General features: G+C 38.2%; 1 protein-coding gene across 6 annotated transcripts in view; it reads right to left on the minus strand.

Moving 5' to 3' along the window:
- The window catches only part of LOC137617202 (platelet-activating factor acetylhydrolase-like), a 154,171-nt gene that overhangs the window by 28,128 nt on the left and 112,683 nt on the right, over window positions 1-13,360 (minus strand). For all 6 annotated transcript variants that reach the window (XM_068347107.1, XM_068347106.1, XM_068347109.1 and 3 more), the window contains one exon: window positions 4,914-5,116. In XM_068347107.1, coding sequence (XP_068203208.1) covers window positions 4,914-5,116 — 203 coding nt within the window. The remainder of the gene's footprint in view (window positions 1-4,913; window positions 5,117-13,360) is intronic.

A 13,360-nucleotide genomic window follows, 5' to 3' on the forward strand; every position in this document is an offset into this window, starting at 1 on the left:
TTGAGAATATGGAAGAAGTAATTACTATTCTACAATACTTTGTTACAAAATCAAGTACAGTATAAATAAATGTCAAATAACACCCAAATGCTAACTTGAAATTGGCAAGTTAGCTAAATGCTTGTTAACCAGTTAGAATTTTCTGGCCCTAAGAAACTCATGGTATAAAGAAAAACCAGACGTCCAAGGGTACTGGCAAATCTGGTGTTTCTGTTTTGATGGATGCTTTAGTACTTACAGTAATTTCTTTCCTACTTAGTATCCTTAACATCGGTGTAGGCAATAAAAATGATGATGGCAAAAAGTCAGACTTTAGAAAATAACATTAAATGAAACAAAAACATAGGATATCAATAACTACTGTAGGAAAAATACAGAAGAGGAAAAATACATAGGATATGAATAGTTAAGGCTGACAAAAAGTACAGAAAACAATATATTGTAAAAACAAAATTAAATAGCTTAAACTGAAAAATCATATACTTAAGATGTACAGCATTACAGACAACTAAATATTAAGGAAATTGATTCTGAAATCCCAAGGATCCATGAGCTCATGTGCTGAATAGCAATCAACCTACTATCTGTTTTACAAAGGATTGATGTGTCAGATTTTGGGGATGACAAAATTGGTTTATAGTATAATTAATGGGTTTGTTGTGGATAAAGTATGTTATAGTGGTTTTTACGGATGTCATATCTATAACATAGTAATGGGGAACATGGAAACCTAGGCCCCAATTACATGTGGAATAGGATAACAGAATGGTAGTAGGTTGGCCAGGGCACCAGCCGCCCGTTGAGATACTACCACTAGAGAGGTATTGGATCCTTTGACTGGCCAGACAGTAATGCATTGGATCCCTCTTTCTAGTCACGGCTTATTTTTTCTTTGCCTACACTTACACAGAATAGTCTGGCCTATTCTTTACATATTCTCGTCTTTCCTCATACATCTGACAACAATGAGATACTTAACACTTCTTCACCCAAGGGGTTAATTACTGTTCTGCAATTTGTTCAGTGTACTTTCCTCTTGGTAAGGGTAGAAGAGACTCTTTAGCTATGGTAAGCAGCTCTTCTAGGAGAAGGACACTCCAAAATTAAACCATTGTTCTCTAGTCTTGGGTAGTGCCATAGCCTCTGTACCATGGTCTTCCACTGTCTTGGGTTAGAGTTCTCTTGCTTGAGGGTACACTCGGGCACACTATTTTTTCTTATTTTTTTTTTCTTCCTCTTGTTTTTTTGAAATGGTGTGTTGGGCAGGCTTAATAGAAGGGCCATGGATGCCTGGTGGTTTATCAAGAGGTTGTCTTTTCCTTTTTCTGATTTTTTCTTCTCAAAACCATCCTTACTGTCCTCCCTTCAGTTGAAGTGGCTATCCTGGAGGGTATTTAGCCTTGCATGGTGTATCGGCTCCTCCATGTTGACCAGTTTTTCCGACTTTTTACTATAGTCTATGGGTATCATCAATCACTTTTTTAATTATTCTGTACATATTGTTTTTGTTATAATTCTTGTTAATCTAGTTTTTAAGTATGATGTCTCTTTTTTATTTCTATTAATTCTTATGCTGTCTGGAGACATTGAGCGAAATCCGGGACCAGTACGTCCTAGATTTCGTCAATGTCGTCTTCTGTATTGCAATATTCGTGGTCTTCATGCAAATATCCAAGACCTTACAGTTGCGTCCAGACAGTAGGATATTCTTTTGTGCTCAGAAACTTTGGTTTCTAATATGAGGCACTCATCTGAGCTCCTTATAGCTGGTTTTAAGAAGCCAATAATGCTGAAACGTGATGCCATTCCTAGGGCCAGGGGAATGGCGGTGTATATTAGGACCGAGTACCCTGCTTCTCATAAGTCCTGCTATCAATGTGGATGTCATGAGATTCAGGTAATAAAAGTTTGTGGCAGGCATAACAACTTTTATTTGTGTTCGATCTACCGGAATCCAGACATGGATGATTCTATCTTCGATTGTCTTCTTACCATTATGGCTAAGATACAAGAAGATGATAGAAAGGCTTCTTTTGTCTTTGTTGGTGATTTTAATGCTCACCATAGGGAGTGGTTAAGTTCTATCTCTCCTACCGATCGCCATGGCTTAAGAGCTTTAGACTTTGCCTCTGAATCAGGCTGTGAGCAAATCATAAATGAAGCTACTCACAGGTCTGGTAATTGCTTGGACCTCGTATACACTGACTCCCCTGGCGTTATAACTAGTAAGGTTGGTTCTCCAGTCGGGACTTCTGATCATGCCTTGATTTCATTATTAGTGAAGACTGAGCAGCCTGTCCCTGATATATCATATTCCTGTAAAATTTATATGAAATCCCAAGCAGACTGGAATGGGATTTTGCATGATCTTTTGTCCTTGAATTGGTCACAATTATATAATAGTGTAGATCCTGTTGTCTCTTTGAATGAGAATCTAGTCAACATAATTGATAGGCGTATCCCTTCTCGTGTGCTAAGGTACCGAATGAAGGACAAACCGTGGTTCAATGATGATTGTAGACGTGCTTATTTGGAGAAGCAGGAGGCCTATCACCTTTGGAAGGGTAACAGATCAGATTTGACCTGGAACAACTATACTCAGCTTCGAGCTTTTGCTCAGAGAGTTTATGCCTCAACTGAAAAGGAGTACAATTTAATCATAAAAGAAACACTTTCTGGTACAACTCAGGAACATAAATGGTGGTCTACCCTTAAATCTGCACTCTTTGGTGTAGATGCAACAGTTCCTCCTTTACTTAAACCAGATGGCTCAGTCACTCACTGTCCAAAGGAAAAGGCAACCCTTTTGGCTGATGTTTTTGACAGTAAACAGAGTAATGAAAAACTTGAACTTCCTCATTCCTGTTTTCCTGAGGCTAAACTAACTAGTTTAGCTTTTCGATCTCGTGAGATTAAAGCTCTGTTGATGGACCTTGATGCTTATGGAGGTGTAGACCCAAATGGTATTTTTCCTTTGTTTTTTATAAAGACAGCAGATTTCTTAGCTCCAAAGTTATCTGTTATTTTGCGCAAGTTAGCAAGAAGAGGAGCTTTTAGCACTTGTTGGAGAATTGGTAATGTTACTCCTCTATGTAAATGTGTTTGTGGTAGCTCAAGTCCCTCTGATTACCGCCCAATTTCCATAACTCCCATATTATCTAAAGTTTTTGAACGTCTTCTGGCAAAACGTCTTAATAGGTTTGCTGAAGGTAATCATCTATTCCCTAGTTTGCAATTTGGTTTTCGTAAAGGCCTTGGAGCATGTGATGCCCTTCTTACAATCTCCAATGCAGTACAGAAATCCCTTGATTGTGGTCGGGAAGTTCGTATGATTGGCCTTGATTTTAGTGCTGCCTTTGACCGTGTTAATCATGAGGCCCTTGTTTTCAAACTGAAACAGTTGGGAGTGGGTGGGTCGTTTCTTAGCATTATTATTGATTTTTTAAGTAGTAGATCTCAAAGAGTAGTTGTTGATGGGCACCATAGTGAGTGTAGGAATGTGATATCCGGTGTTCCACAAGGTAGTGTTCTTGGCCCATTACTTTTCATTCTATATACACATGACATGTAGTTTGGCCTAGAAAATAAGCTTGTGGCATATGCAGATGATGCTACTCTCTTTGCATCAATTCCATCCCCTGAATGTAGATCTGGGGTTGGTGAATCCCTTAATAGAGATTTAGCTAAAATTAGTGCATGGTGCAAGTTATGGGGTATGAAGTTGAATCCTAACAAAACTCAAAGTATGATTGTAAGTAGGTCAAGGACAGTGGCTCCTCAACATCCGGATCTCAGTATTGATAATGTTTCTTTAAATTTGTATGACTTTCAAAATTTTAGGTGTGTTTCTCGATAGCAAATTTACTTTTGAGAAACATATAAGGTCTGTGTCTTCTTCAATTGCACAAAAAATTGGCTTATTGAGAAAGTCTTTTAAGATATTTGGTGATCAATCTATTCTGAAGAAGTGTTTTAATTCTTTTATTCTACCTTGTTTTGAGTATTGTTCTCCTGTCTGGTCTTCAGCTGCTGATTCTCATCTTAATTTGTTGGACAGAAACTTACGGTCTATTAAATTTCTTATTCCTGATCTAGATATTAATCTCTGGCACCGTCGTTCAATTAGTTCATTATGCATGTTGCATAAGATTTTTCATAACTCTGACCATCCTTTACATTCAGATCTCCCTGGACAATTCTATCCTGTTCGTAATACTAGGCAGGCAGTTAATTCTAATAGCCAGGCCTTCTCCATCACGAGGCTCAATACTATACAGTACTCTAGAAGTTTTATTCCAGCTGTTACCAAGTTGTGGAATGATCTTCCTAATCGGGTTGTTGAATCAGTAGAACTTCAAAAGTTCAAAGTGGGAGCAAATGCTTTTTTGTTGACCAGGCGGACATGAGTCTTTTTATAGTTTATATATGACATATTTGTTTTTGACGTTGTTAGTAGTTTGTATATGACATACTGTATCTGTTATGACGTTGTTACTTTTTTTAGAATGATTTATTGTTAATTTGTTCTCTTCAGTTATTTATTTCCTTATTTCCTTTCCTCACTGGGCTATTTTTCCCTATTGGAGCCCCTGGGCTTATAGCATCTTGCTTTTCCAATTAGGGTTGTAGCTTGGATAGTAATAATAATAATAATAATATATATCACAAACTGGCAAGACAAATGAGTGACAATCAATTTTACAAACTGCAAATAAAAGTTGATATAAGTATTTCAATGAAATATTTACTCTCATGGCTATCAAACTGTTGAAGACTGAAAAAATCAAGAAGATAAAAAACTATTCAATGACTGTTTAACTCTTTTGAAAAAGAATTTTCTTTGGCAACTCTCACTGAGAAAATGAAAGAATGAAATTTAGCTGCTAAAATATAAAAGACACTAAAACACATACTTAAATCTTTTGTCCTTTGACAAAGTGCATATCGTAGTTCCTCCACCAAATGAGTGCCCTGACATAATTGGCAAGGTCAAGTCAAGGCGGCCACAAAGTTGCTGAAGATCAAACTTAGAGGGCAATTCATTTGTAATTTTCCCTTGGTCTAATTTTTCAAGAACATCTAGTGCCCTTATACTTTCTTGTACTCTAATCTTGATCTGAAAGTATAAATGAATAATACAAATTCTAAAATGCTTCTTTTTTTAATGAGGTATAATTTAGTCCTACACAAAACAATGCTGCACATTGGAAAATAAAGCAATGCAACATACTGTTTTGTGAAGCTGAACATTAAAAAGGAATTGGACGTTGTCCACACATTAAAACAATACAATTAGTTTTGGTTACTCTACTGTAGTGTAAGGCCCCTTTAGTTACTAAGGACAATAGTCTCCGCCATGCAAGGATACAGTAAGTTTCCTACATACAAACATCATATTACTAAAACTCCCATGTGAACATGAGTGCGTTAATTATGTAAAATAATATTAAGAGCAAAATAAAAAATATGTGGCTGAATTTCAATAGCTTAGCAGGTTAATTTGCTTCTCTATCAGCAAGTGATTGTGTTATCATCTATGTGCCTCTCTTGTGCAGAATCACAGCATTATTTTAAACCCAAGATGTTTGGTACTAAGTGTAAAATCAGTGATGATATCATTGGTAATGATAAGAAATAGTACAGTAGGTCATAATGATTGAAACGAAAATGAGAATAACAGTGGGGAATGAGGTGAAAAGATCATAAACAACGCAAGTTTACATAATATGAACAAAACAACCATTGACAGTATTCTCAAGTACTAGGCCAAAATAAAGAAACACATGAAGAGTTCTGTATTGATGTAGCCAAAGATATATCAAAGAGACGTGAAAAGTAATCAAGGAGATGGAAAAACTTCTATTTATTTAAATTCAGGAACAGCATCAATACCAAATACCTACAAGCTTAATGCTTATCCAAGCAAAAGCTATAACTGTTTAGGGTAAATGTACTGTGTGGTCTCCAAGGACTTTCCAGTAAAAAAGGCTTTAACAGGGAAACAAATACAACATACATTATCAAACAAACTTTGTCTTCCCTGCTCTATGGCCAATATTTCAACATGCAAAACAATGACTGTCGCTGTCGGTGTTGTCGTGATTAGTATGACTGATCATAGTTGGGGGGGGGGGGAGGGGGGCGCGGTGCTCATTCAGCAGGCAGGTAGGAGAAACATTTCTTGCATTGTACTGAGGATAGGATTCTTGTCAACACAATGAAGGATATGTTTCTCCTACCTACCTGCTGAAGGAGTACCAGCCCCGACCTACGATCAGCCATACCAATCATGACAACACTGACAGCGACAGCATCAATAAGCGGAACAACAGCTTGCCTGGAACAAATCCTCTCCCAGTACTATGGCCAATCAGAGAGCAGATTCCTTTAACCAAGAATCTCACACACGTGACAGTCCCCCAACCATATCATCTGGCTCATTTCTTGGCCCAGAGCATGCCTTACGGCACAGCTACATCCTCTGCCTACAGGGCATTCCCAACCAATGAGAATTAGCCGCCCAAATTAAGACCTACTCGGATTCATATAAACAGAGCCACGAAGCATTCATTTTTCACTTTAACTTCATGCCTGATGATGAGCTGACGTACCTTGCACCTTGAAACGCATTGCAACTTGACCTGACCTCTGTAAACGACTAAGAAAAATTGATCAATTAACCCTGGAAAGCTCCTGGACTTGGTACATAAACGTGTCCAAATGTACACTGAGGCAGCCATTATCTTTAATCAAACTTGCATAAAAGAGGGTCTCCTACTGAAATACCTACTTGATAGTTATAGGAAGGTCTTAGACTTTTTTGTCTGTTATTTTATGCAGGTCAGAAAAAAGTTCTTTTAGCACTTCTTGGAGAATTGGTAATGTTACTCCATTAGGTAAATCTGTTTGTGGTAGCCCTTCCTATTACCGCCCAATTTCAATTTAAAAGTTTTAGACGGTCTTTTGGTAAAACGTATAAATAGGTATGCTGAAAATAATCATCTGTTACCTAGCTTGTAATTTGGCCCTTGCAAGGCCTTGGAGCACGTGATGCCCTTCTTACACTCTCCAATGCTATACATAAATACCTTGATTGTGGTCAGGAAGTTCGCATGATTGACCTTGATTTTAGCATCATTATTGAATTTCCAAGTACAGTAATAGATTGCAAAGAGTTGTAATAGGTACCATAATGAGTACATGTATAGGAATGTGATATCTGGTGTTCCTCAAGGTAGTATTCTTGGCCCATTACTTTTCATACTATATACACAAATGTGGTTTGGCCTAGAAAATGATTGTTGCATATACAGTTGATGCTATTCTCCTTTCCTTAATTCCATCTCCTGCGTGAATCCCTTAATAGAAATCTAGCTAGAATTAGTGCATGATGCCAATTATGGGGCATGAAGTTGAACCGCAACAAAAATCAAAGGTCAGTATTGCACAAAAAAATGGCTTATTGACAGTCTTAAGATTTTCGGAGATCAACGTATTCTGAAGAAGTATTTAAATGCGTTCATTTTGCCTTATATCGTGTATTGTTCACCTGTTTGGTCTTCAGTTGCTGAATCTCTTAATTTGTTGGACAAAAAGTTGTAGTCTATTAAATTTCTTATTCATGATCAGGATTTTAGTCTCTGGCAATATCATTTAGTTAGTTCTTTATGAATGCTGCATAAGAATTTTCATAATTCTAACCATCCTTTGCATTCTGTCCTTCCCAGACTGTACCATCCTGTACGTAGTACTAGGTCAGTATACAGTTAATTATAACAGTCATGCCTTCTCCATCATAAGGCTCAATACTACACAGTATTCTAGAAGTTTTATTCCAGCTGTGACCAGATTGTGGAATGATCTTCCTAATCATGGAGTTGAATTGGTGGAACTTAAAAAGTTCAAACTTGCAGAGAATGTTATGTTGAACAAGCTGATATAAGTCTTTTTGCATAGTTTATATATGACAGATCCTCTTTAGCATTGTTACTGATCTTGATACATTTTATATTAATTATTCATTACTTCTCATGTAGTTTATTTCCTTATTTCCTTTCCCTCCACTGGGTTATTTTTCCCAGTTGGAGCCCTTGGGCTTATAACAGCCTGCTTTTTCAAGTTTGATTGTTGCTTAGCTAGTAATAATAATAATATAAACCTGAGTACTTGTACTACTAAGGTCTTGGGGGGAGGGGGTTAACTCCTCTTCCTGGAGATACTTAATTAATATTTTCAATTACGGATTTCATATCACACATGAAGGAAACTAAAGTTTAATGTAACCAAAGTAGGTGTAATACTAAGGCTAGTCCTAAATTGTTTCACAAGCCGTGTCTCTGACATAACTACTGTTGTGTATCTTGGGGGAGGGCTTTGGACCCTGTAAACTCCTCTATCTGTTCACAATTAATTTATTTTATACAGAATAAGGATCCACTAGCAGCAGGCTTGAAAGTTAGGGCCATATATTGCCTTACAATTTGGGTGAAAGGATTTGTCAAGGTCGCCACTTCTGCCGAGTATTTAACCAGTAAGGAACTAAGGGATCTCAAATGCTTAACAGTATTGGATTTGGCAGTAACTGGTTGTGGTAGAGGGTCATAGTGGACCAGGATCCCTTCCAATTAGTATATTTTGGGTCGAAAGATGAACTAAGCCCTGAAAAAGAGGCTGCTTTATTTCATGGGTCCACTGAGGAGACTTTGGTCATCCCTGGGAGGCCTCCTTTGGAAACTCCATAGGGTTTGGTCAGCTTGCTAGGTCAGCTCCAACCCAGGTTTTCACTAGGCAAGTTTCCCTTCTGCCTGGATTCTAGCCATTTGTGTTATTTGTGGTTAAAGCAAAGATAGATGATTCTTTGATCTGCTCCCTCTATGGTGAACCTGCTTAAGGTTCTACCTTGCCTGGGAGTTTTTGCACTCTATACCCTCCCTATCCGTCCCAGCCTGAGGACCTGGCGGTAGCTGGACCTTTGAGTTATCAAGCATATGAAAAAGCTCCAATGTGGGTTGTTACCTTCAGACCCGAGTCCTCCAGGTTCAGTAACAAAATGTCTGCAGAAGCAGTTTCTTCTATGGATGTTGAAGAAGTATTGATTTAGAATCTCAAGATATGAGACTGGTCAAATCTAACTGAGGCCCTTTCGCGTCAACAGGGGTAGGAGGAGATGATGATATACAGGGTAGTTTGAAAACTGTTGCTTTCCCTGAATCACACTAGATGATTAAAGATCCATACCTTAGAACAGGATCTCAGCTTATCTCAAAAGAGGTTATCCCGATGATATACAAGTCTGCCCAAAACAGTTTGGCAGAGGCAGTCTCAGAGGCTGGAGTTTTCTTCTAGACCAGAATTTGCTTGATGCTTCAATGGTCAGAATGACAGTCTTCTTCTTACCCATCGTTATCCCTACATCAAAGTGTCAGTTGCCTGCTGCGCCCTCTAAACTGCCTTCGAGCAAAGGCATCCGCTTCCACCAAACCTCTTCTCTCCATACCACCCTTCAACTTATCTCGCCATCTAATTTTCTGCCTTCCTCTTGATCTTCTCCCCTTACAGATTCCACTCAAGCCCTCCTTATTCCCTTCCCACCGTCCATCCTTAACACATGCCCACACCATCTCAGCCGTCACACTCTTATCATATCAGTAATCTTTACTACACCTGCCATTCTTCTTATTTCATAATTTTCCAATCTTTCAAACAGTGGTATTTCCATAATTAACCTTAGCATTCTCATCTCTATTCTCTCAAGTTTGGTTTCCTCTTTTTGTCTTAGAGCCCAAGTTTCTGAACCATACATTAACACTGGTCTTATTATTATGCTACAGATCTTGACTTTTACCTTGATTGTGATTTTCCTATCACATACTACTCCTGCTACCTCCCTCCACTCTCCCCATGCTGCATTCATCCTATTCTCTTCAGCCTCACATTCTCCCTCCTGATTTATAGTAGATCCCAAGTATCTAAATTGTTCTACCTGTTTTATAACTTCTCTACTTTCATGTATGGTTATCATGTACCTACCTTCCTTACTGGTAACCAAGGCTTCAGTCTTATTCACATTCACCCTCAAACCATCCTTTTCAAAAGTCTTGTCACTCTACCACCCTACTCTGTAATTTTTCCTCATTTTCAGCAGTAATCACCAAATCACCCGTTGAGATACTACCGCAAGAAAGTTATGGGATCCTTTAACTGGCTAGACAGTACTACATTGGATCCTTCTCTCTGGTCACGGTTCACTTTCCCTTTTGCCTACACATACACTGAATAGTCTGGCATATTCTTTACAGATTCTCCTCTGTCCGCATACACCTGACAACGCTGAGATTACCAAACAACTCTTCTTCACCGAAGGGGTTAATTGCTGCGCTGTAATTGTTCAGTGGCAAACCAGACAGAATGCTGAGAGTTCTATCGCTAAAACCAGTCCACCCCTGGAATATGTGGGCAAAATTTCTGAAGGAGACAATTCCGTATGGCAATATGGGAATACTGACACTCCTATGGTACAAACATTGTCTAGTAGTTGGCAAGACTACCACAGCTCCCACAATAAGTTTTGAAAAAAAAGAAAAAAAAAACTCCAATCCCAGCTGTGATATCCCTTCCCATAATTCTAGAGAATGAAAAGAAGAGTGGTGGGACAGCTAGGTGGAAGACAGTTGATAGAATAGGAAGGAGGCTGAAGTAAAAATACATACATCATCATACATACAAATACCAAGGCTCTTCCCCCAATTTTGGGGGGTAGCCAACATCAACAAATGAAACAAAACAAAAAGGGGACCTCTACTCTCTACGTTCCTCCCAGCCTGACAAGGGACTCAACCGAGTTCGGCTGGTACTGCTAGGGTGCCACGGCCCACCCTCCCCCGTTATCCACCACAGATGAAGCTTCATAATGCTGAATCCCCTACTGCTGCTCCCTCCGCGGTCATCTAAGGCACCGGAGGAAGCAGCAGGGCCTACCGGAACTGCGTCACAATCGCTCGCCATTCATTCCTATTTCTAGCATGCTCTCTTGCCTCTCTCACATCTATCCTCCTATCACCCAGAGCTTTCTTCACTCCATCCATCCACCCAAACCTTGGCCTTCCTCTTGTACTTCTCCCATCAACTCTTCCATTCATAACCTTCTTTAGCAGACAGCCATTTTCCATTCTCTCAACATGGCCAAACCACCTCAACACATTCATATCCACTCTAGCTGCTAACTCATTTCTTATACCCGTTCTCACCTTCACCACTTCGTTCCTAACCCTATCTACTCGAGATACACCAGCCATACTCCTTAGACACTTCATCTCAAACACATTCAATTTCTGTCTCTCCGTCACTTTCATTCACCACAACTCCGATCCATACATCACAGTTGGTACAATCACTTTCTCATATAGAACTCTCTTTACATTCATGCTCAACCCTCTATTTTTTACTACTCCCTTAACTGCCCCCAACACTTTACAACCTTCATTAACTCTCTGACGTACATCTGCTTCCACTCCACCATTTTCTGCAACAACAGACCTCAAGTACTTAAACTGATCCACCTCCTCAAGTAAAAATAAGCAATAGAAAATTTATTTGAGAAATTTTGAGTAAATTCACAAAAAAATTATTCCCCAGTTTAAGAGACCTCTAGCCCGTCACGAGGCTTCAACAAGGAATATGGCCAAAGAACTTCATCAAGACACTCTCTTGTTTAGAGGAATCCAGCCTAAAAACCACGGAGTAATAGCACCATTTAAGTACAGTCATGTAATTTATATTACAGCTTCCAGCAAGCAGTGAAAGCAACTGACAAAGGAGATACAACCTCATGGTAGTTTTGGAAAAACTATATTTAGAATATGGATTTTTCATGGCATGAAGCTGCGGCAAACAACATGAACAGGATAGGGAAAGAAAGTATGCTAGTATATGTCCATGACATTCATGGGTTTGAAAAGTTGGAGGAGGAATTAAAAATGGTCTTCATCAACTTACTAAAGATAAGCAAGAGTTGGAACTTGACCTTCAAGGAAAAAAATAAATGAATAAATAAAATATAAATATAAATCTATAAATACTTCCAGGAATGAGTTTTCCTCCTTTAAATATCCTTCTCCTGATAGCAGGTGAAATTTTACTTTCCCTCGTATTACAAAAAAAGAAGGCAATTTTTGGGCAAAATAAGAAAGGAGTTTGCAGAGAACCGTTTGATTCTCTCCCATGCAGCTGTTACTGTAGCTTTAAGCTTGGGGATGGTAGAGATATCCATGTCTTTAAGGTACTTCTTTGTGACAACAAATGGTTTTCTATTGAAATAAAAGTCAGGGGAATTTACTAGCCAATCCTGAATATAAATGTGAAAATCTTTCAACCAAGTCTCAATTAATTTAGCAGTATGCGCAGCTTGCTTGTAAGAGGGAGGTGATGGAGTGCTAAAAATGTGACTTGAGATGCTCATTTTGGATGGTGTAAGGCATTTCATTATTCACAGATTGGTTTATTGTAAATAAAGCTAAATCACCAGCATCACCATACCAAATAAACCCCAATAAATAATACACAAAGAAGCTCCACACTCTTCAGATAAACTTATTATCATACAGATCTGATGCAAGTGGCTACCATACTTTCTTGGCAGTCATCAACTAAATAAAAAATGGTCTCATCTGGCAACAAAACCTTCAGCTATTGATCAACACTTCATTTTATATACAGTAATTGTATGATACCAAAAGAAGTCTCCCCCCAATATTTTGGAATTTTGTTCCTTAAGTTACTATGTACAAAGAGCTGCTGCACATTTATTTATAAAGGGACTTTATTTCAACATTATATGTACTGGTGCCAATATTTACCCTGACAAAACGATAAAGGAAAGACCAGTATACACCAAGTAGCTCTCTAAGTGCCACCTATTGTCCATGTACCCAACTAATTTGCTGACTAAAAACATCCTATGGAACTTAACTGTGTATTTCAGAGGGTTCAAATGTTGTTGTTAGTTTGCCATTATTCCTCATTTAATTTTCTATACATTTGTATTAATTTCTAATTATGAGTAGGCTATCTATAATCTTAGTTATACTTTACTAATGTATTGCATGTTAAGAATTTACTTTCTCAAAATCAGAGGACCCTCTTCCTTTATATAGTGTGATGGGTTAATACGGAAATTAAATAGTTGCAATATTCATTATTGTTATTACACACCTGGCTGAGTTTGTCGTCAATAAAATATGGCTAATCTTAATAAGACTTTTCACACATTTAAAATAGGAGAGTTAAAGCTAGGCTATGTATTAAATGCATATATAATTTTGCAAATATAACTTACAGAATATGTGGTACATATTCTAGACCA

Source organism: Palaemon carinicauda, chromosome 23, assembly GCF_036898095.1.
Source record: "Palaemon carinicauda isolate YSFRI2023 chromosome 23, ASM3689809v2, whole genome shotgun sequence".
Classification (NCBI taxonomy): domain Eukaryota; kingdom Metazoa; phylum Arthropoda; class Malacostraca; order Decapoda; family Palaemonidae; genus Palaemon; species Palaemon carinicauda.